Below are 24386 nucleotides of genomic sequence, written 5' to 3'. Positions count from 1 at the left end.
GAATGGAACATATAGTGAGGAGATATATATACACACACAGAGTATATTCCATTCTATGCATTCAAAGAAGTGGGCTATAGCCCCCGAAAGCGTATGCTCAAATAAATGTGTTAGTCTCCAAGGTGCCACAAGTACTCCTGTTCATTTTGTGGATACAGACTAACATGGCTGCTACTCTGAAACATGATTATATAGCCCCAGGAATGGGAACTAAAGACTTAGCCTGCCCAAGCCCCACTGCTTTGGGCAAGGCAGCCAAAACCAAAGGGCTTCAGCCCCAGGGAGAGGGCCTATAACCTGAGCTTCGCTGCCCAGGGCCAAAGCCCTGAGGCTTCAACTGCTGCCCCTGGCAGTGGGGCTCAGGTTTCAGTTCTGGCCCCCGGCCCCAGCACGTCTAAACCAGCCCTGGCAAACCCATTAAAATGGGGTTGCAACCCACAGTTTGAGAACTGCTGGTCTAGAATATTCAGGATCAAAGCCCCTTTCCCTTTTTCCAGTATCTAACTAGCATGCCTTTTCCTCACCCAGACCAGTCTGGTTGTAGCCACTCAGCACTTAAGATTTGACCTCACCACAAACTCAAAAAGTCTAGAGCGCAAGTTTCAGATGGGTTGTGACTCAAGTGATCTGCTGTCCATATTAACAAAAAACAAAAAAACAGATTCAGCTGTGGTTTTTCATATAATAGGGCCTGCTCTATGATAAGGAAGAAGTTGAGGGGAGGAGTGGAAATGGTTAATGCTATTGCAGCTGTAGCTACACTGAACAAAACCCTCCTGTTTTAATTCTCTCAGATGTTTTGTAGACCTCTTATGCTAATTTGACACACACGCTTCCTAGCAAAATAAACTCCATTCTGTTGTCTCCCACAATAACACATTTATTACAAACACATTACTAGCAAAAACAGGTGACAAACTTTCAATAACCAAGAGCACATTTGACAAATTAGAGGGAGGCATTTAAGGACAAGCAGTTAAATTTTGGAAGAGCACGGTGGCTGAGAATTATGAAATACCTTTTTCTTCATTATACATCATGTATGTTAGTGTCTTCAAACAATATGGTTCCAAACATCTTACATGTCACAAATGCACAAAAACATTACCCAGATGTAGTTGGAGTGTGTGAAAGTATGTGTCTTAAGTTTGCTTTCACTTGAAGAGGTATTTGGATGCCAAATAACTCCCAAAAATGATGAGTCCTTTCTTCAGAAAAAAGAAACTGTCGAATTTTGAATAGATGCAGGCTATTATCAGCTATTCGGCAGCAAAACTACTTGTATTTTATTTTCTGAACAGACTCAGGAAAAATGAGACCTGTGCACAATTTGACTTAATGTCTTTTAATATTCTGACATGTTTTAGATATTAAGTATATTAAAACCAGATATAGTTTAACGTAACTAGTGCTCTGCCCCATTTATTTTTGTGTCCTGTCCATATGGAAAAGAAAACTTTAGTAATGGTTGAAGATAATTTAACAAGACATTTGTTTGCAAGTATACAGACATGAAGATTTATCAGTAAATGTGAAACCTGCTAGATATTAGTGCAAGGATCAGCAAACTGAGGAACTGAGTTGCCCATTCTTATGGGCACAGATCAGACACCAACCAACCTATGCAGTTGTGCATTTGAAGATAGCGCTTTTGATATGAAAACCAAGGAAGCCAAATTTATAACTTTTAGCCTCCATACCTATAACTTAGTATTTTGTTGTGGGATTTTTTTTAATAGTATATACTTGAAAGACAATTTAGAATAGGTTGTAACCAAAACCAAACGAATCTACTTTTCTAACTTATTCCTTTTAACAAGTGTATTTTTAATCTAAGATTCAATTATACCATGTTTACAGAGAATGGAATCAGTGTTACAATACAACCACCTTTAATAAACCAATAGCACACCTTAAACCAAATGCATTCTTGAATATGCAATATATCCTTAGGAGCAGCTGGTATAAAAAGTATCAACATCAGTGGTTTGAATATAAAAATTTATTTAAAGTCAGAGTATGCAACAAATAAAACCTACAGAAAACAGATTTTCCCATCACAATCTGTTGCTTACCAAATAATATTGTGAAAACACATTCCTTCAGTCATTATAAAGTTCTTAAAATACAAAAGAAATTAAATTTTGTAAGAAAGTCTAGTAGACCAGATACTGTTTCTTCCAGGATATTTTGTAGGTGGTCACTCTTCAGTACATTCCACGCCATCCACCTCCGCCCATACTGCCTTGCCCATAGTATCCACCACTATTTCCACTGCCACGGCCTGCAAAATAATTGATTAAATTATGTACTCAATTCTCTGAGCAGTTACCAGTTTCAGAAGTAGTTCTCAATTTGATCCACTGAGACCTGCATAGATGATACAGACCCCTTGTTTTTAAAACTATTAAATTGCATTGGAAAGCAGCTAAAAATGTTCTTTCCCAGTATTTCTTTCTGTGTGAAAACAATTGCCAGAAGTTTGATTCATTCACCAGTGGGAGAAAAGGTGGTCTGTAATGAAGACCTCACCTCTGGTTAAAACAAATAAATAAATTCAAGTTTTAAAAATGCATCAATTCTAAATTTTCAGGTTCTCACTTTAAAGCCACAAAAACTTTCAAAGTGATAGTAGGACTCGTAGCTAATTCACTTAATTAAAAACACAACCACTACTTACCATATCCACCCAAGCCATCAGGAGTACCATATCCTCCACTGTAATTGCTTCCCATTCCCATTCTGCCAACAGAGCCATAACCTCCTTGATCTGGGAGGCAAAACATGCAATGTTATAATGAGATCAAGTTTGTATTTGCTAATGTTCTAAAATCTGAAGCCATACATACCCATTCCATCTCTGCCATAGCCTCCCATTCCCGAGCCTCCTCCAGCAGTTGAATTCAGAAACAGTTCAATATATCGATGTTCTGTAAGAAATTAAAGAAAACAAAAACTCAGTATTTTAGGTCATTGTCGGTGTTAGATTAGTTCCTAGTAGAAACTGTCTATATTCATTATGACGACGGTCACAATTTGCACCCTTATTGGCAGTCTCAAGAAGACAGTGACTTAACTGAATAGACATTGAAACCTCTTACCCGGCATGTGGTCATCCCATGCCAGAGCTGATATATATTAGCATGTGCAGCATATGCTGCCCTGCCTTGTGAGTAAACAGGTTTCAGACTTTCAATATTATTTTTTTACAAGCTATTAACATGAAATCAAGCCATGAAAGAAAAACAGGAAAATCAAGCCACACCACAATGCAGCCTAGGTGCAAGCTCAGATATTTAAAAGGAACTTTCAGGATCTGCAGATGTGAAGTGTCTAAAGGCAAGAGGCTGCCTCTACTCTACTTCCACTATGGCTCAGGCTAGCAGGCTCTAGTCCTGTTTGTAGCACCTTAAGAACCACTTCTCCGTCCTACTGCCAATACAACACGTATTTCATAGAGAAAGGAGAAGGCAGGGGGAAATAAGGGAGCTGAGAGCATGCTGTCAATTTCATCTTAAGTGTTTACAACACCCCACTGACAGCTCTCATCTAGTATATGCGCAAAAGACCTAGGAATCCAATTAGGGCTGGTCACTGAATGGTTCAAGTCACACACTGGTAATACTTACGCATGTTATTTTTATCCTTAGACATGGCAGCCACTGCATCTTCATGTGTTACAAACTCCACATCTGCTTCTCCTGTTGCTCTTCCATCTGCCCCAATGTCAATGTGAACTCTTATAGGATTCAGTGGTGAGAAAAACTAAAAAATTAACAAATTAACGTTTGTTCACTAATATCAAAATAATATTCAAGCATTGTATTAAACAGCTTTAGCAACAAAAGTTAAATTACAATTTTAAGGAGCTCATTATAATAAGTGACAGTTTAAAAGAAAAATGTTTGGAATTACTGAATAATTTTTGGTTCTAATTTTCTCAGTCAGTCCAATGTTTCTTTTTCCTAGAGTATGAACAGATTAATTCCCCTTCTAGGCATGACTATATTCTCTATGAATATTACCTCATCTTATCATAGTAAGATTTATCCAAGGACCTTTACAAAACGTAAGATTCTACCTGTAAGGTGGATAAGTAATATCCCATTTGTCAAACAGGTAGGCTGGATACAGAAAGGTAAGTGATTTGTTAAAGGAAACAAAACAAGTCAATAGAGCCAAAAACAGAACTCTGGATTGGTGGATCTTGTCCTTTGCACTTGACATTTCCCATGATTGATATAATTAATATAACAATTCTTTGAAGTCAAATATTGTAGAAGAGTAGTTGAATTTAATAAGCTAAAAGGATACTTGAATGTGTGAATTGGTAGAACTGTGACTTCTTTAAGTTTATATTCTCTGTAAGCAACAGTTAAAAGAGCAACATAGTCAGTCTGAGTAGGTCTGATAAGACAATGGCATTTCATCCAGGGGAGAACATTTGAGGGAAAACAAAAGCTTCAGTTAGGTAAATGCTTTCATAATTGAAACCTTTTGTAACACATTGATAACTTGTAAAAATGTAAGTGTACTGTTAAAGCTCTTAACCTGCAAACACTTAAGTATGCGTTTGCAGAACTGGGGCATAATGAGATACCTGGGTAAGGTGTGTATCTGGGAAATTAAGAAATACGGTAAGCCAAATCATGGTTGTTGCCTGTGCCACATGAAAGCCAAAGTACAGAATAAGTAATGAAAGGTGTTTTGGACCAGGCACTCCCACCAGTCCATGGGTTCAGTAATAATTTTAGGATCACACATCAAGCGAACTATCAGTCCTACATAAGTGCGTTCTGCATCAAAGCTTTATAGCAAAGTTCTTTACCATAAAAAGATCCAATGACAGAAGCTGAAATTATGTTTTCATCTTGAATCTGAGGCATATCCCCTCCCCCCCCCAAATCGGGATTGGAACAATTTAGCAATGGACGTAGTGATCAGTCAGTCACTTGGAGTCTCTAAATCAAGCTTGCATATCTTTTGAAAAAAATATTTTTTATTTCAAACCACAAGTTATTGGGCTTGATACAGGAATTACTCTAGGGCAGTTATGCAAGAGATCTTATAGATGATAAGGGCTGCTTCCAGCCTTAAAATTGCAATTATTTCCAAATCTGACAAGCTAACAACCCCTGCTAGAACTGAAAAAAATTGCTTTGTGTCATCTAAATACAGGCTGGATAGCCCACCTTTTGAACAGCTAGAAGCATTTCTCTCAAATAGATTGAGATATAACTGCTGTTGGATAACAAGACTAGCGTGGAGGGAAGCCAGAGGGTAATCAAAGAGTGGTACCACTTAAGCTGAAGTAGAACCTAAATAGTTTTCATTTATGGCTGGAAAATTTTAGTAGTTACTTAATTGCTGGTTTGTAAATCTGATGACAGAAACACGACACCCTCCCCCCCCCATTTTTAAGAACTGTTCAATTTTAATTATTTCTGCTGTTTCATAGTATGCTAGTAACATTCTAATAATTCTGAAAACTTTTAGTTAGGAGCTCTCATATCAAGAACAAATTCTGCAACTAAATCTCAACCAATGGGACTGGAACCAGATGGCTAAGCCATAAACCTGATAATTTTCTCAAACTTCTAGTCAAAAAAAAGAAAAACAACTGTGTGCATTAGGATGGGATTTTCAAAAGCATTTAAGGGAGTTAAGCACCCATCACTCATTGATTTTGAGTGAAAGTTGGGTGCCTGTCTACAACCCTAAATTGCAAGTCCAGTGTTGTGTTGCTGCAGATAAGCAATTGTTTCCGCTTCAAGAGAAGCTACATGAATTGCTGACTCTTAGAACAAAAATATGGAGAACTATGAATAAAAATAGCTATGTCTGGGAGAGACAGCAACATTAAACACTACAGCATAACAGTAGGAGAAACTTTTTCCTATCACACTTACGTTAGCAATATCATTTTCTGTAGCTCGAAAAGGCAATCCTCTCATATGAACAAAATGACCACCATGGAAACCTGAACTTGCATCTCCAGCTCCACCATAGCCATGTCCTCCCATACCTGTAAAAGAATATTCTTGAGAACCTCATGAAAGGCTGGAAAGATTCAATTACTACTATTGGTTGCTATTTTCATCATGCAACTGCCACTCTTGACTGGGACTTGGTAACAAAAACATTTTAACCCCAGTACTCATACATGCCAGATATTTTTACTTTAAATTGACAATCTGGTGATTCCTTCTCATATAAAGGAGACTAATATCTGTTCTTTGGGAATACCCCTTAAAACAGCTCATTATGTATAAAATTTTTAATTCGTGATTTTACCTCTCCCATCTCTCATTCTGTCATCATAGCCATCATTTCCATAGCCATAGTTATTATATCCACCATAATCATCAAAGCCACCATATCCTGTACAATTTAAGAAGAAAAGTGTGTGAATGTAGTATAATTACAAAATTATAATACAATATATGAACAATAATATTTTTGCAACCTTTTGGTAATTCGCATTATGTGCTGATGATAGTAGGATTTTTCAGCATGAAGTGTAAATGAAAAATTCCCTGCATCAATTAAAAAAATAACAATATCCTCATGTGTTCTCATACCATTCCTTTACCTTTATAAACACGTGTCGCCATTTTCATGGTCCCATTTGGTAATGACACCATAGATAGCAATCCAGATTTCAAAAAGACTCTCCAAACCTAGTAGGTACTGATATTACTGCCATTTCTGTATTTCTTGACTAAAATGTCAGAAACATGAAGAAACTGACAACAGAACCTTTGCTCATTAGATACACATACCACCGTCATATCCACCACCTCCTCGACGCATTCTGTCATACATACTTCCACGCCCAGCTCCATAATAACCCCCTCTTCCTCCTAATGGTCTATCATATGGTCCCGGTCGTTGTTGTCCCATCATTCTTCTTGGTGGGTCATAGAATCCTCTGATTTCACTCTTACTACTTTTGAAGATTTCAATGTACCTAAGTAAGAGAGGATTTTCAAGGCACAAATAAGAATACATGCATAAGCTGTTTGAAAGTTACAACAGATTTTGCAGAAAATTATTTAAATGTCATTTCTATAACTAAATGCAAAATCCAATAAAAAAAAAAGTGACTAGAGATACCATACAACTTAAGTTTCACCTAATGCCTTAAGATTCTTAAGTGTATCAAAAGAAAACTTTACACTGGTAAAATTTACTACTTGAAAATTCTAACTGTAAAAATTAAATTCAAGTCTCTGAAACTTGTTCCCCCAATATGAAATAATACAGTTGAAAAATGGCTGACTATAGATTTATCACAGAATACCCTACACAAAAAGATAAAATTCTGATTTTAGCAAACTACATAGTATTACTATCTTTCCCCCACCCCCAAAGCTATTGTATTTTCCAAGTTAAACTTAGGATCATAAATATAAATTCTTTAAAATAGCCAGTTAAATTATGGTCCCCACCCCTCCCCAAAAAGCATTACTGTCCCACAACCCCCAAAAATAAAGATTTAACACCATCCCAAACTCTCCATCCCCACCTGTGCCCTATTCTTTCCTTGTGTTTCCCCAGAGCATTTTCTGCTATCTCCTTTGAAGCAAACTGCACGAAGGCCTCCCCTGTGCTTCTCCCCTGGTAGTCCAGCGTCAATGTTATCCCATTTGGCACGATTTCCAACCCTTTAACCCAAGGACAAATAACCCCATCAAGGGGAACAGTGTTAAAGGCTGAAACATTCCCATCTGTAGCAAATACTTAAAGCAAATCTAAACAACAAAAAAATAAGCTTAGTTTCCCCCATCACCCAACAAGACAAGCCAATGATTTTTCATTAAACATTAATGTTTTAGCCGTATTTGTTCTAGTAGTGGTTTTTCTGTCTGTCTGTTTAAGCTATACAGGAATAAGTCTGCCTACATTATATGAAGATAACTACTAGTCAAATATTTTAACTGCGCTCCAAAATCTAATATACAGAGTAAATTATTTCAATAGGCATGATACATTTACTGCCTTGACTAAAAGTTAGACATATTCTAGTCTTTACTGAATGTAAACTTATTTGTACTTTAATCAGACGAGCAAAATTCACAGTTTGGAAAAACAATCTAAAGTTTAAAACAAGATTCCCCCTCCCATCCAAAAAAGTGGGTATTAAAAGTTAAACTACGTTAAACATTGATGTTATAGAAACATAAAAACTAAGTCACTGTACTTTGACTATACTAGAGATACCTTGAAAGAACTGAACAATCTCCTCTTTGCTGCAACCGAATGGAAGTCCACGAAGTCGTACTGTTCCATCACTAGATGTATCATTTGGACCATTGTGTTTCCCAGTCCAGTCCATCTTGCTATTTAAATCAACACACTACAAAAAACAAGGAGGAAGAGTCAGTGTTTTAGAATCATAATGTATTGCTACCCCTAATCCCCCACCAAAACCCATCTCCATACACATTTAATTTTACCTCAGTTACAAGCTAATATGATGCATCATAATGTCTATTACTGTTACATTCTGGAGTTGTACTATGATATGCAAGATACATACAGAAGGGTATCAAATACGGTACTGTACTGCCAGAGATTTAGTTGAACACACAAAGCAGACAAAACATAGTACACAATCCCTCTAGAGTCTGACAGTCTCTCACATGCATGCACATCTTCACTTGCCCTGTTTAAAGGGGGTTGAGATTATACAAAAAAAAATCCCCCTTAACCCTTGACAAATGAAATCGAGTATTATGTCCCATTTTTAACTTGGTCTGCTGTATGGGCCTTTTTTGAAGACACAAGAATAACTTTACTAAAGATCAGAATGCTTTAAATTAAAAACCTGAAGAGGAATATAGAAAACAAGAACTATCTTGAGAGTCAGCGCTAGACACAGAGCAAGAATAAAAGTGAAAGCTGAATTGTAACTTGGGCCCTTAGTAATGGCACTTTTAAAATCTCAGTATTATAGTATGATTCAAATTTGACCAAGCGATGATTACTGTTACTACCAAAACACACCAAGAATGTTTATAAATTATAGACGTTTGTATGAATTAAGCACCAAAACACGATATTTAGTTTTAATGCAAATATATGCTACTGTGCCAACAAAACGATTACTATTATACTAAAACTACTAACATTAGCACTTACATAAATTAATTTTGTCTTCCAAGCGCAGTGTATCTGTTAATGGATTAATTCCCACAACACCCTTGTGAGGCAGAAAATATTATCCCGACAGAGGACGTCTTTGGGGAACAAGCTGCAGTAACCCGGGAAAGGGGGGCGACTAATCCACTCTGAATGAGACAGATCCCTCCACAAAGCGGGAGGCTGAGTCAATCCGCGCCTCGGATCACACTAATCCCATGGGGAGGGGGGGGTGTCTCACAATAGGCCGCGAGGCTGGGCACAGGCATGACAATGGCGAGATCTTGCACACGTTACACGGCGGCTCCGCCTCTTCGTCAGCCAGGCCGAGACGTCGCTCTCCGTGGCCTCCCGCCTTTGTGGTCGCGCTGCCGCTCAGCCAGGCCGCAATATACTAACTACCGCCAACTGCGCGCCTCTCCCGCCGCCAGCTTCCAGGCGCCATTTACCGCAGATACTTAGCCATCCCCACTCCCCGTGCGCCTATCCCTCAGGTGCCTACTCCCATCTCCCCAGGAACCTCGCAGCCTACATCCACACCCCCTCCAAGACCACCCCGCCGCGAGTCGTGCTCCCGCAGCCACTGCCGCGTTCAACGCCACCACGCAAAATGGCGGCCACGCTCGAGCTAGGCCTCGCGAAGAGTCGCCGCCGCACCGCCCCCAGCGAGAGGATTCTCGCGGCCTTCAGCACCCTCCACACGTTCGCCCACCCCCTTGCTCGGGGGCGGAGGTGTCTGTCCGCCCCCAGGGCCCGAACTGCTGCAGCCACCTCCTCCGGGGACACCGGGCGGGCTGGGCTGCGACTAGCTCGGGCCCTTCTCCCCGTACTCACCGGGAGATCCTCACACTCTCCTCGATGTGCGGCGACGGTGGGCTCTATGGTGGAGGGTGGGGGGAGCGAAGAAACCTCCGCCTCCTCGCTTCTCACCGATGGGCGCGTTGCTTGCTTGGCAAACTACGCAGCGAAGGCAGAAACAGCCAGGTACGATGGCGTCGCGGGCACACAAGTATCGCGATAGCCACGCTACGCACGAGAACCTGAGCTCTGCTTACGCCTAAGGTACCGGGAATGGCGCATGCGCACCTAAGTCAAGCTGAAGACAAGCGCACGCACAAGTGACAGGGACTGGTCGACAATAACGCCGTGGCTATTAGGTGCAGGGGCGCATGCGTTACAAAACAGTAGGCGTAAGCGCGCATGCGTAAGGTGTTCGTTAGAAGACCTACACTGCCAATAGCATGTCTCTTTAATAGCGCAAAGGCAGCGCCAAGGTGCTGCTTAGGCGGTCCCGCTAGATTCCAGAGCAGGGGAAAGGGAGGTGGCGCATGCGTAGTTGTTGGGTGGAGGGTAGCAGTAGCGAGGGCTATTGTGCCTTCGTAACGGAACCAGACAGCTCCGCCCTGAGGCGCGAGATCCCATGTTCCCGCCCCACAGGCAGTAGCTTCCTTCTCACCTTGAACGCTGTGAGCTGCCCAGCGCGCAGGCCAACACTGTTCCCCCTCCCTTGCTGCCTTCCCTTTCAGGGGCTAGACCTCCGCTTCGCAGGCCAAGAGCTCTCGTTCAACTGACTTTCTGCCCATTGGGTGGGGAGGGGGCAGCCCTGCTATGCCCAGTGCTTATTGTAGCCACGGAATGCGCTTCCAGGGCCAGCGCAGGAGCACAGGGGTTGTTTGGAGTGTTTGCTGTGGGGACAATAGCAAGCAGGGCTGGCTTTAGGAAGTGCGGGACCTAATTCAGACATTTTCGGTGGGACCCCAGCAGCGATGACTAAAAAAAGGCTTTCATTTCTTAGCAATGGGTTCCGTATAAAAAGTTCTGATCTAAGGAATGTGCCACAGTATGTATTTTTTGTACCGATAGGGTGACCATACGTCTGTATCCTGGATGGCGATTTAAGAACCAAAAAGCCTGACGTGTCCAGGAAAATACAGATGTATGTTAACTCTACCTAAAGTTCTTTTTTAAAAGATGACCGTGAACTAGAAATGAAATCCGTTTCACATGTGTGGGTCCCTGCCACTCCATGGAGGTGTGCTGGGGTGACCAGATGTCCCGATTTTATAGGGAGAGTCCCAATTTTGGGGTCTTTTTCTTATATAGGATCCTACTACTCTCCACCCCCATCCCAATTTTTCACACTTGCTGTCTGGTCACCGTAGGGTGTGCACATGTGTGGGTCCCAGCTGCTCCCTGCCCCCCTCATTGAAGCAGGTATGCATGGTTACTGCCCAGGGAACTGCAGGGCACCTGTGGACATGGGGCTGGCTGGAGGCAGGGCAGGGGCAGACTGGAGGTAGGGGCTGGCTGCAGGCAGGGCAAGGGGTGAGGGCTGTCTGAAGACGGGGCTGTGGAGTGGCTGGCTTGAGGCAGGGCCGCGGGGAGGTGCGGCATGGGTTGGCAGGGCTGGAGACAGAGGAGCGCGGGACTGGCTGGCTTCAGGCACGGAGCTGCAGCAGGGGCTGGCTGGGGACGGGAGGGGGCGGGGGCTGGCTGACTTCGGGCAGGGCTGCGGGGAGGGGTGCGGCAGGGGTGGGCTGGAAACAGGGCAGGGGGTGTGGCAGGGGCTGGCTGTACGCAGGGCAGGGGGCACGGGGCTGGTGCAGGTAGGGGGTACAGCCCACCCTGTACGGTAAGTGCCCCCTCCTCCTCGCTCCCTCACCGGAGTAGCAGCAGCAGACCGGCGCTCGGGGGCTCCCTTGCTTCTATACCGCCCTGGTCCTTTAAATAGCTGAGGGAGGCCTGGGGAAGCAGCGGGGCTCCAGCGGCTATTTAAAGGGCCAGGGAGCCCCAGATTTTTTAAATAGCCTCCAGAGCCCCGCAGCCCTACGCCACGGCTCCAGCAGTGGGGCTCTGGTGGCAATTTAAAGGGCCTGGGGCTCCAGCCCCTGTAGGGAGCCCCAGGCCCTTTAAATTGCCCTCTGAGGAAGCCGGGCCACCCCGGTACAGCACACCGGCTCTTGCCGGTATGCTGTACTGGGGCTTGGGCGCGGGGCCCGATTCAGGGGAATTGGTTGAGTTGGCCTAAAGCCGGCCCTGATAGCCAGGTGTGTTAGTGCATGTTCAGGATAAAAAAGATGGGGGCCCGTTTTCTAGCCATTTGCCTTGTGGTCGGGTGGGGAGGCAGAACATCTTGAGACATTTGTAATATTGTGTCACTTGGGGCTTCTGCAGCTGGCTACAAATATCGACTTCAACTACTTGCATGCTCTGCTGTCTGTAGCATTATTAAGGAGAAGGCTGAGAGCATTGATCGGGCTTATGCTCCACCAGAGCCTGGTTGAGCCAAAGCTGTAATTGTTTTCTCTTTCATTCACTTTAACATAGTCCTAAAACTGTGTTCTCCCCTGATGTCAGGTCTGGAGCAACTCAATGCAAGTCATAGAATCACAGAAGATTTGGGTTGGAAGAGACCTCAGGACCAACACCAACTAAATCATCCCAGCCAGGGCTTTGCAAAGCCAGGCCTTAAAAACCTCTAAGGATGGAGATTCCACCACCACCTCTCTAGGTAACCCATTCCAGTGCTTCACCACCTTCCTAGTGAAATAGTGTTTCCTAATATCCAACCTAGACTTCCCCCACTGCAACTTGAGACCATTACTCCTTGTTCTGTCATCTGCCACCACTGAGAACAGCTGAGCTCCATCCTCTTTGGAATCCCCCTTCAGGTAATTGAAGGATGCTATCAAATCCCCCCTCACTCTTCTGCAGACTAAATGAGCCCAGTTCCCTGAGCCTCTTCTCGTAGGGATTTGGGGATTGGTCCTGCTTTGAGCAGAGGGTTGGACTAGATGATCTCCTGAGGTCCCTTCCAACCCTATGAATCTATAAATCTAAGTCATGTGTCTAGCCCCCTGATCATTTTCATTGCCCTCTACGAGACTCTCTCAAATTTGTCCATATTCTTTCTGTAGTGGGGGGCCTCAAAACTGGACACAGTACTCCAGATGTGGCCTCACCAGTGCCAAATAGAGGGGAATAATCACTTCCCTCGATCTTCTGGCAATGCTCCTACTAATGCAACCCAATATGCCATTAGCCTTCTTGGCAACAAAGGCACATTAATAATAATTGAAGATATACATATCTCCTAGAACTGGAAGGGACCTTGGAAGGTCATCGAGTCCAGCCCCCTGCCTTCACTAGCAGGACCAAGTACTGATTTTTGCCCCAGATCCCTAAGATCCCCCCTCAAGAATTGAATTTACAACCCTGAATTTAGCAGGCCAATGAATATCCAGCTTTTCATCCACTGTAATACCCAGGTCCTTTTCTGCAGAACTGCTGCTTAGCCAGTTGGTCCCCAGCCTGTAGTGGTGCATGGGATTCTTCCGTCCTAAGTGCAAGACTCTGCACTTGTCCATGTTGAACCTCATCAGATTTCTTTTGGCTTAATCCTCCAAGTTATCTAGGTCACTCTGGACTCTATCCCTACCCTCCAGCATGTCTACTTCTCCCTCTAGCTTAGTGTCATCTGTGAACTTGCTGAGGGTGCAATCTGTCCCATCATCCAGTTCATTAACAAAGATGTTGAACAAAACTGGCCCCAGGACAGACCCCTGGGGTACTCCATTTTATACTGGCTGCCAAGTAGGCATTGGTTGATCACTACCCGTTGAGCCTGGAGTCAATGGATATGTGGCTAGATTATATTAAGGACACAGTAATATCAATGGCTATACAACTATATCAAAAGATGTAAATGGAAAGATTAAAAACAAATTTTAAATTTAAAACTGGGCCTGATAATCTGAAAGCACAAAAAGCTTGGTGTCTCATGAAGTTGGGCTAAAAGTCTATCTTAGATGTTGGGGGTGTCATGAGAAAGACTTAATAGCATACATATTATCTAGTCCTTCTGCACACCTACTGAACTTAACTTTGAGATTTGTGCTAGTGCTTGGAGAAAGATTAATGATTCTGCTCTTTGAAAGAACATTTAAAAGCAACTTTGTAAAGATGGAAAGAATGCAGATTTCTGTTTTCACAATTGATACATTTACATGCCTATCATTTTGTGGAAATCTTATAGCAGTTTGTCTCCTTGAAGATGTAAGTTTAAAACAATTATTTTAAAAGCAATTAAAATGTTATTATCTATGCTACATTTAAACTGGGCCTGACCTTACACAGACTCCACTTCCATTCATTTAGAGTTTTACTTGAATAAGACTTCAGTATCTGATACTCTTGTGGATAGAGAGGGTTTCAAACCAGTGTTTTAACATCAACTATTATGAACATTAAATTCTCTTTTCAATGAAAAATGTTTAATTTTTTTAAGTACATTTTTTGAAGTTGATATATGTATTTTAGGAATAAACTAATTTTGTTCCAGATTATTTGAATTTTCGAAAAGCTTTAGAGCAACAGAGCAGGAAAACACATTTATTGAAGTGGGATTTTTTTTTCCAACAGGGAAGAACAGGAGGAATAGAAAGCCCAGGGAACTGTTAATTGGATAAAGAGACTTTTACTTCTGTGTGGCTGGTTCATCTTTAGTTCACGTTAGTAGAGAATAAAAATTTATGCTACTTGATAACTCTGGTAGTTTCAGTCCAATTCCTGGTGGAATTGTCCATATCACTAAAAACTTGGTACAAATGCTACCAATTGGCACTCTGTCAGTCTCAACAGAGAGGCCAGGTATTAAACTGGGATGCAGAGCTCACTACCTTTTCATTACAAGAGGTGGTTTCATGAGATAAGGTTTGAGGAATATTGGTAGAGTTATCTGTGGATGCTCGCATTGCCTCTGTCTAGTTGAATTTATCTGAACTGTCTGTTTCTTACGTTAAACATTTAAAATCAGAACCATACTCTACATTGATGGAGTTTCAAAGGAACTGAAGGAAATCCTTGCACTCCCTCTCCCCTTCCAAAAGGGATCCTAGAACCATCCCTACTTAACCCAGGACTGGATTAAATAAACCTGAGGCATGCCCCATCTCCCATTTGGAGAGGTGGTGGAAAGAGGTTCCCCTCCTTTCCCAGAGAGCCAGGAATAGTGGCATGGGGCCAATTTATAACTCCTTCAGAAACAGCAGCACTGTCACTCCTTCTCTTAGGAAGATCAGGAATGGCAGTGCAGGTCTCCTCACTATTTAGCTAAGTAGTCATGGTGTAGGTGCTTATGTGGATGTGCTGTGCTTAAAGCACTCTTTCCCTCGTTTCACACAGTCCTCTGCTGGGTCCCTCTGGAGCAGTGGGTATTGAAATTAACATCCCACTGAGGTGCATGTGATTGTTCCCCCCCTCACAACCATTGTTTCAGCACGTCTGTAGGCTTAGATGTTGCTGAATCTGTAATATTCAAATCACATTGCCAATCTTTGTAATCGTGACAGCTAGATAAACCCTGAAATTCTAGGCAGGTGCCTATAATGCCTATCACTGACTCTGGCCATGATTTAACCTACTCCTTCAGGAAGAACCCATGATGGAACCTGCAGTGTCTCTGGACACCAATAGGATTGCCAGCCCTACCTGTTAAAAAATTATGAGTCAAGCCTCTAAAATGATGAGATTGGCTGAAAATCTTGAGTTTTTAGTTTTAAAAAATTTCTGTTATTTTTATTTGCCTTCTGCTTTAGGTGCTGTTAGGTTCACATTTTCAAGATCTCCTCTACAACGAGGTCTAGAAATGTACTTAAAAAAATGAAAGCATAGATTATATATTTATCTGACTCCAGGATATGGGGCTTTTAAAAAAAAAACACCAGATATTGTGAGACTCCTGATCAAATCCTGAGAGTTGGCAATATTGAATGTTTTTTTTCCAATCCTTACATCAGCTGATGTATTTCAAAAACTGTTGAGCACTTACACAAAAATGTGTGTACACATCAACGGTTCATTCACCTGCACGTCCACCAATGTAATATATGCCATCATATGCCAGCAATGCCTCTCTGCTATGTACATCGGCCAAACTAGACAGTCCCTACATAAAAGGATAAATGGACACAAATCAGATATTAGGAATGGCAATATACAAAAACATGTCGGAGAACACTTCAATCGCCCTGAACACACAATAGCAGATTTAAAGGTAGCCATCCTGCAGCAAAAAAGCTTCAGGACCAGACTTCAAAGAGAAACTGCTGAGCTTCACTTCATCTGCAAATTTGACACCATCAGCTCAGGATTAAACAAATACTGTGAATGGCTTGCCAACTACAAAAGTAGTTTCACCTCCCTTGGTTTTCACACCTCAACTGCTAGAAGAGGGCCTCATCTTCCCTGACTGAACTAACCTCGTTATCTCTAGCCTGATTCTTGCTTGCATATTTATACCTGCCTCTGGAAATTTCCACTACATGCATCCAATGAAGTAGGTATTTACCCATGAAAGCTCATGCTCCAAAACGTCTGTTAGTCTATAAGGTGCCACAGGACTCTGCTGCTTTTACAGATCCAGACTAACACGGCTACCCCTCTAATACTTGAAAAATGGGAAAGTAGATCATGTTATATTTCAAAACTGGCACGAGATGGCAGTGTTTTAAAACATTACTGATAAACTCTGATTAACCCCACCTCACCCCCCGATATTTTAGCAGGCCTTCATTTTGTTTAATTGTATTTATAAGGGTTAAGATTCAGAACTGTTCTGGTGGAGTAATAAGGACACTCAGTTACTATAAAAAATTAGCATGTAGTAAGTTACAAAGGATCAGTTGTTCAAGAAAAAGATATGTTATTAAGCAATCATTTTATGTCTGTAATTTGGGATCACTGGCTGCAAGTGATTGAGGAAAATAATTGGAGTTAGCAGACTGTCAAACTTTAATCTATCAGCAGTAGTAATGAGTGAGTTTTGGAAGATTCACTGATTTACTTAAGTCCCAGTACTTTAAAGACCAGATTCTCCAGTTCGGTCAAGGTGTGATCCATGTAAGACTGTGGAAGGGAAACTAGAAATGGGTGAATGTGGCTTTAAACTACCTTTACAACTCCCATATCCTGTGGTCAATTTGCACTGGCTTGGACCCCCAGTGCGAGTTAGAGCAGCCTGTTGAAAGGTCGAGCAGGTCTAGCAGTCTCTCTGATTGGTACCAGGTATCACTCTTTTCAGATTTCTTCCATTTTGGTGGCTGCCTCCAGTAAAAGGTGCCTTAGGAATTACACATGATATTTGAATAGGGCCCAGCAGAGAGAGGGTGCCAGAATTACTGACCATTAGTAGAGGATCTTGAGTGATAGGGAGGATTTGGAGGACTTGTGTAAAATTACAAGAAGAGAGTTGGAGTTGTTATAAACTGATGTCAGATATGGAGCCTGTCTGAACTGTAATCCCAGCCTTCAGAAAGGCTTGCAATCATGAATGGGATTGAGTTTCAGGGTGGTACATTTTTGAATGATCCCATTCTCTCCCCCTTAATCAATAGATGTGTAAGATAATGAGACAGACAGCTATTTATCACTCATCATGAAAAAGAAAAAAAATGTGTAAAGCATAATAATAAGAACATATCTTTTCTAGAAATGAACAAATCACTTTATAATAACAGAAAATGAGATAGCTTAGTTATTTTACTGAAAAGTCTGATGCTATATTTGCTGGCCTCCTGTTGAATTTTTGTTCATTGTTTCAATTTTAAGAATTGGATGAAGATTCACACCAAAAAATTGTAACAGATATGAACCTCTCAGAAACTGCACCCTACAGATGATTTTACCAAAAGTAAGTCTATATGTTTTCCTAATTGAATCACTTGCAGTGTAACAAGGAGAATTTCTTTCTCCATATTTTAATGGTTCAAATTTATGAGCCTGTAAGAAAATAAAGCAAAAATCTTGGAGATATGATGGTGTCATATATTTGAAAGAGGGTAGGAAAAAGTGTCCTGTACATAGATTTTTAAAGAAGGTGAATTTACTCTTTGCTGATGTGCTGTGTTTTAGGTGAATTACATAACAACAATATATTAATTAGCAACCTAGATAACAATACTTAGCACTTTATAAATGATATGTAAAATGTATAGCAAACGCATATCTTTAAGGCACTGTGCAAAGATTAATAAATCTTCATGTAAGATAGGTAGGAGGAAAGTGTAATTATCCTTATTACACAGGTAGAGAAACAGAAGCATACAGAAATTATTACTTGTACAAGGCTCAGTATGAGTCAGTGACAGATCTAGGAATAGAACATGGTTGTTCGAGAGATCATGACTGTTTGCCTCCAGTTGAACTGCAATGTCTGATTGTATTACATCCCATTGTCTCATATCATATATTGTCACATATATGATAGTACTAAGTGGGCTATAATACTGCCATCAAGTGTCAAAATGGATTACTTACTTGTATTTTATATATTTAGGGCTTCTATTTTAATGTTTATTAATTTCATTTGTGAGGAGTTATTTTTAGCCATTTTTGAGTTTTGTGTAGATGTTCAAAAATCATGTTTTTGTTTTTTTGTTTGTTTATACAGGTTTCTCTTTGTATATACTGTAGGGAGTAATCACTTCGTAATGTTCCCTGGTGTGTTCTAATGTGGTGCTTTTTCAAACAGTACTCTGTTAAAGTGCACCTGGGAACCCTTAAGCAGGGTGGACCAATTAATGCACAGTGCTTTAGTGCACACCAGAAATCACACCTCTGTAGACAACATTATTGCTCCGTATAGAGAAGCCCTTAGATACAAGTAATGATGTTTGGTGTTTTTTCCAACGCTTATTGTATAAACACAAATTGCATCTTTGTTTTGTATCAAGTTTTTTAAATCTGTGTTTATCAGTTAAAACCAAAAATCAGAAGCCTTATATATTTATTTAGGTTTTGCATATCCTTTAAATATATGATAAATACAAGTTAATATTACATAATTAGATTTACTTTAATAGATAGTGGGTCAGATCCTCAGCTGGTGACTCTGATGACATTACCAAGAGTGGATCACAATTAAATGGTCTGAAGAATGGTGGTAGGCCTTGAGGATGGTTTACAGGCACTGGGTTTGTAGCTGAGAGCAAGACAGTACACAGTGTGTGTTGGGGGGAGAGTCAGTAGTATACCACAGACCTCAACTTTATGTAAACTATGTCTGCGTCTGGAAACATGGAGCCCACCCATGAGGGTTCTTGGCCAACAGGATGTGTTTTTGGAGGAGGAGCAGCTGTAGTCAATCCCTTCGTGGAGCACTGCTAAAATAATAGTATTCTGTAGCAATAAGGCCTCCCCCTCCAAAAAAATATAGTAACATTACTATAGGCTGTAGTATTTTGGGACCCTTCTGTGCTCACATATGAAGTGGCATACTACATCTCACTTCTCTTTGCTGGCAGTTAAGAAGAGCACAACAGTACTTGGGAGAAGATATTACCACTGTTTGTGGGGACACAGTATTGCTGTTTAGGGGAGGAAGGGACATAGTGTAACAGTCTTCCCCAATATGAACCCTGTGGTGGTATTTTCTACTCAGGGCACCAACCAAACAGGCTTCATGCATAGTGACCTGATTGTCTGTCTACAGTCCTGTCATAGCTAGACTCCCATCCCATACTGCTCTCAACCACACAATTCCATCTGCAGGAACAAAATACTACCACAGCAGGGATGACTTGTAGCTGGGTTCCAGTTTTGCTCTGCTTTGGTTTGCTTCCTGGGATCATCCACCGTAAGTCTCACTTAACTAGGTTTGTTTGGTTTTTTTGCTTTTATTAAATAAAAGCCTGTCTTTTCAAGTCTTGGCCTCTCAGACTGTCTGTCCCTCATTCTGCAATCTTTTAATAGTGTCTGTTTGGTCTTTATTTGCTTAAATGAACTCACATGAAAATCTAGTCTTAAATCCTATGGTCTGGAAACTTACAGAGGTACTGGAAATCAACAGGGAATGTCAGAATATTTCTAAAGTACTTATTCCTCAGTCATTAAGAAAAACCACTGATATGATTTTAGAGAGGCTGACAAGCAACAGATGTTTGAAAAAGCAGCGCAAAGTGTATGTCTAAAAATCTGTGCATGACTCAGTCTGATTGCTTAAGGCTTGTCTGGTCTTATTCAAGTTAATTGCTTCTGTAAAATATGTAGATATTAACAGAGAAAGAAGAGAGTTTTATGGTCTTTTTGTATAATTAATATATTTTTTCCTTTTTCAGATTCCTACTTTGGATTAAGGTGGTTCACGCCGACTAGTGAGGTCCCTTTCTGTGGTCATGCTACAATGGCATCAGCTGCTGTTATTCCATATAAAAAGTAATGTATATTTATAAATTATTTGATACTGTGACTAAGTTTTGCATAATTTGTCAAATGTTTCTGATATTAAAAAGCTATGAGAGGATTTTTTAAAATATATTCCACAAAAAATGCAGTTAAGCTACTGGAACATTAAGGGACTGTCTCAGTTGCTTCATAAAATTACTAGTGACAAGGTGGGTGAGGTAATATCTTTTAGTGGATCAGCTTCTGATGGTGAGAGGGACAAGCTTTTAAGCTACACAGCTCTTCTTCAAGTCTCAAAAAACGTTGTGCAGATTTCCTTTAAGGACAAGGACTAATAGGTCAGACAGAATGACTGCTTTGTGAAAAAACTTTTCTCTTTTAAAAGACAAGCATGGAAACTTAAATTTGTAACTCTGCTGGACGCTAAAAATCATGGACTGAGCAGAGACACTGGATTTATGACTTATTACAACAACTTGTAACTCTGACTAACCCTTATTTTGTTCTATGACTGAAGAGATGTTAACAGGCCACTCTACCTTGAATGGTTCCTTAGAATATGTGCTAATTTCTTATGCTAGACAATGCGTTCCACCTTGCATTAGCTATGCTGCTGAGAGTACCTTTTGTAGACCTGAAGAAGAGCTCTGTATAGTTTGAAAGCTTGTCTCTCTCATCAACAGAAGTTAGTCCAATATAAGCACCACCCTGCCTCTTTAATATCCTGGGACTGAGACAGCTACAACTACCCCTTAAATTATTGTCCGTTATAAATAGGACCAAATCTTGAAGTCCATATTCAGAAACCCATAACTTGCAACCTCTCTCCCCCATTACTCTCATTAGTGAAGGGAGCAAAACATGCGAAACTGGGCTGGGGCAGCTACTGAAGGGACGGAGTATCTCCTGAGTTATTTCGCCTCTTAGGCCAAGGGGAAATCCCTGCACAGGTTGGGGCCCCGTTGACTGATATCTGGTATACCCATGAACTTCAGCAACATTGAAGTTCAATGTGAATTTGCTGAGGCCTGGTCTACACTATGAGGTTAGGTCGAATTTAGCCGTGTTAGGTCAATTTTATAAGCAATGCGGCTACACAAACAACCCCGTTCCGCCACCCTAAAGGGCTCTTAAAATCAACTGCTGTACTCCTCCTTGACAAGGGGAGTAGCACTAAAATCAACCTTCATGGGTCAAATTTGGGGTAGTGCAGACGCAGCACTGTGCAATTCAAGGTATTGGCCTCCGAGAGCTATCCCAGAATGCTCCAATGTGACCGCTCTGGACAGCATTTTCAACTCTGATGCACTAGCTGGGAACACAGGAAAAGCTCTGGGAACTTCTGAATTTCATTTTGTGTTTGGTCAGTGTGGCGTGCTCAGCAGAACAAGTGACCATGCAATCCCAGAATTGCATATGAGCTCCAGCATAGAGTGAACGAGAGACATGGATCTGATTGCTGTATGGGGAGAAGAATCTGTGCAGGCAGAACTCTGATACAGCAGAAGAAATGCTGATATATATGCTAAAATCGCACAGGGCATGGTGGACAGAGGCTACTCCAGGGACACACAGCAGTGCCACCTGAAAATTAAGAAGCACAGGCAAGCCTACCAAAAGACAAAGGAGGCAAATGGTCGCTCCGGGTTAGAGTCCCAGACATGCCGCTTCTGTGATCAGCTGCATGCCTTTCAAGGGGGACCCTACCATTACTACACTACTGTTCGTGAACAGCTGCAAGGAGGGAGCCTCATGCAACACGGATGAGGATTTTGTGGATGAGAAAGAGGAGGAAGAGGAGAATGTGCAGCAGGCAAGTGGAGAATCCGTTTTCCTCAGCAGCCAGGACCTTTTCATCACCCTGGAGCCAGTACTCTCCCAGGGCAAATTGTTCCCAGATCTGAAGGCGAAGAAGGCATCTCTGGTGAGTGTACATTTCTAACTACACTACAGGGATGAAAAGCAATTGTGTTTAATGTTTAATTTGCCCTGAACAATTGGGATGCATTCACAGCTAGTTCAGCTACTGGAAAAGTCTGTTAACATGCCTGGGGAGCGGAAATCCTGTAGGGACATGTTCATGAAGCTGTCCTAGAGGTACTCTAAAAGCCTTGCAGAAGGTTTCTGGGGAGGGTTGCCTTATTTTGTCCTCCACGGTAGGACACTTTACCATGCCAAGCCAGTAGCAAGTAGTCTGGAATCATTGCAGCACAAAGCATGGCAGCGAATGGTCCTGGGTTTTGGTCGCATTCATGCAATATTCGGTCTTTATCTTTCTTTGTCAGCCTCAGGAAAGTGATATCATTCATGGCACCTGGTTGAAATATGGGAATTTCTGTAAGGGAACAGTAATCCCCTCTGTTTGATAATCCCTGGCATGTTAGACCCCCGTCATGCTGGGCTGTTTGCGCTTGGCTAAAAGGGATCATCCCAGAGAATAGCCACTTGGTGGGGAGGGGTGCGCTGCATATCTACCCCGAAACCCACAGCCCCTCCTTTTAAACAGCAAAACCAACTGGCATTGGTTGATATGAGAAAGGAGGGTGCTGCAGTTTGAAAGCATTCCCACATGTTATGAAGGCTGAAGAAGCCAACACCGTGTACCTTTTGGCTTACCATGGCTGCCTAGAAACTGAATTCTGTTGCCCAGCCGTGTGTGATGTGTCACCATACTGACAGACGCTCAATATAAAAGGCAAAATGCGACCTTGTACCTAAAACACATGTGCTGTCTGCTGTGAATTGCTTGATTCACTGTGAAAGAGTCTCCCTTTTGTTCTCAGAAATGTATCATCTTAAATTGTACTCTCCCTTTTTCCCCCTCCTGCAGCCACAAATGTTTCTATGCTCCCCATATCAACTCTGTCCTGGAAGTTATTGCAGATTAGAAGGTGGAAAAAATGCACCTATGATGACATGTTTTCAGAGCTCATGCAGTCCTCCTGTGCTGATAGTCCACAGCTGAATGCATGGAGGCATTTGGTGGCAGAGGCCAGGAAAGCATACAGTGAGCATGATCAGAACACGCAGGAGGAGATGCTGAGGCTAATGGGGGAGCAAACAGACATGATGTGGCGTCTGATGGAGCTGCAGGAAAGGCAACTAGAGTACAGAACCCCACTGCATCCATTGTGTAACCGCCTGCCTTCCTCACCAAGTTCCATATCCTCCTCACCCAGATGCCCAAGAACGCAGTGGAGAGGCTCCGGTTACCCAGCCACTCCACTCCAGAGGATGGCCCAAGCAACAGAAGGCTGTCATTCAAACAGCTTTGATTTGTAGTGTGGCTACAATAAGCAGTGTGGCTTTGTCCTTCCCTCTTCCTCCACCCCACCCGGGCTACCTTTTACTTGTTAGCATTGTCAGCGATCTCAATTTTTTTTTTTAATAAATAAAAAATGAATGAATGGATTCAAAACAATAGGGACTTTATTTCCTTTGCCAGCTTTGGTCAAAGAGGGGAGGAGATTGGCTTACAGGGAAGTACATTCACCAAAGGGGGTGGCTTTGCATCAAGAACAAACACACACAACACACACAACAGTCACACCATAGCCTGGTCAGTCATGAAGCTGTTTTTCAAAGCCTCTCTGATACGCAATGTGCCTAGCTGTGCTCTTCTAATTGCCCTTCCACCCCTATTTGTCATACAAACACTTACTAGGACTTATCTTAATATTAGCCTTCCTGCTAACCCTAGCACTATTTTCCCCTAACCTTTTAGGTGACCCAGATAGAGGGTTAGCTGGTGTAAAACTAGCCACCCCTCCACATATCAAACCAGAATGGTACTTCCTTTTCGCTATGCAATCCTACTATCAATCCCAAACAAATTAAGCTGCATACTTGCCTCCTATTCTCCATTCGTGTACTATTCCTAATATCCATTTTACACACATCACAACAACGAACAGCCCTATTCCGACCACTGACCCAAACCTTATTTTGATGTTTAGTAATATAAAATTAATGATTTAAGGACATAATATTAAACAATTATTCTACACCATGACTATAGTCACAGTACCAGGTTATTTCTTAATCCAGCTAATCATGAGAAA

At 41.8% G+C, this 24386-nt stretch overlaps 1 protein-coding gene and 1 long non-coding RNA gene across 9 annotated transcripts; one reads left to right on the top strand and one right to left on the bottom strand.

The window, feature by feature from the left end:
• Positions 1-1984: 1984 nt before the first annotated feature.
• Positions 1985-10173, bottom strand: HNRNPH3 (heterogeneous nuclear ribonucleoprotein H3). Of its 6 annotated transcripts, none has more exons than XM_032795259.2 (10): positions 9979-10173; positions 8224-8359; positions 7529-7667; positions 6828-6970; positions 6295-6381; positions 5910-6025; positions 3630-3765; positions 2850-2930; positions 2681-2770; positions 1985-2284 (listed from the first exon to the last, which is right to left on the bottom strand). In XM_032795259.2, exons 2-10 carry the CDS (start codon positions 8336-8338, stop codon positions 2208-2210), a joined length of 984 nt encoding a protein of 327 aa, XP_032651150.1. In that variant the 5' UTR covers positions 8339-8359; positions 9979-10173; the 3' UTR covers positions 1985-2207. The 6 variants fall into 6 exon arrangements, with proteins under 6 accessions (XP_032651150.1, XP_032651149.1, XP_074928701.1 ...); XM_032795258.2 differs by having other exon boundaries at positions 6783-6970; positions 9979-10167; XM_075072600.1 differs by lacking the exon at positions 9979-10173 and adding an exon at positions 9145-9595 and having other exon boundaries at positions 6783-6970.
• LOC116833618 (uncharacterized) lies at positions 10139-23685 on the top strand. Of its 3 annotated transcripts, none has more exons than XR_012657053.1 (5): positions 10139-10206; positions 17752-17833; positions 20259-20355; positions 21694-22249; positions 23156-23685. It is a non-coding gene; the product is annotated as an uncharacterized LOC116833618 (long non-coding RNA). The 3 variants fall into 3 exon arrangements; XR_004375730.2 differs by lacking the exon at positions 10139-10206 and adding an exon at positions 10895-11358; XR_012657052.1 differs by lacking the exon at positions 10139-10206 and adding an exon at positions 12193-12655.
• Positions 23686-24386: the final 701 nt, after the last annotated feature.

This window comes from Chelonoidis abingdonii, chromosome 15 (genome assembly GCF_003597395.2).
Source record: "Chelonoidis abingdonii isolate Lonesome George chromosome 15, CheloAbing_2.0, whole genome shotgun sequence".
Lineage (NCBI taxonomy): Eukaryota > Metazoa > Chordata > Testudines > Testudinidae > Chelonoidis > Chelonoidis abingdonii.
This window is presented reverse-complemented; position numbering and strand designations above follow the sequence as displayed.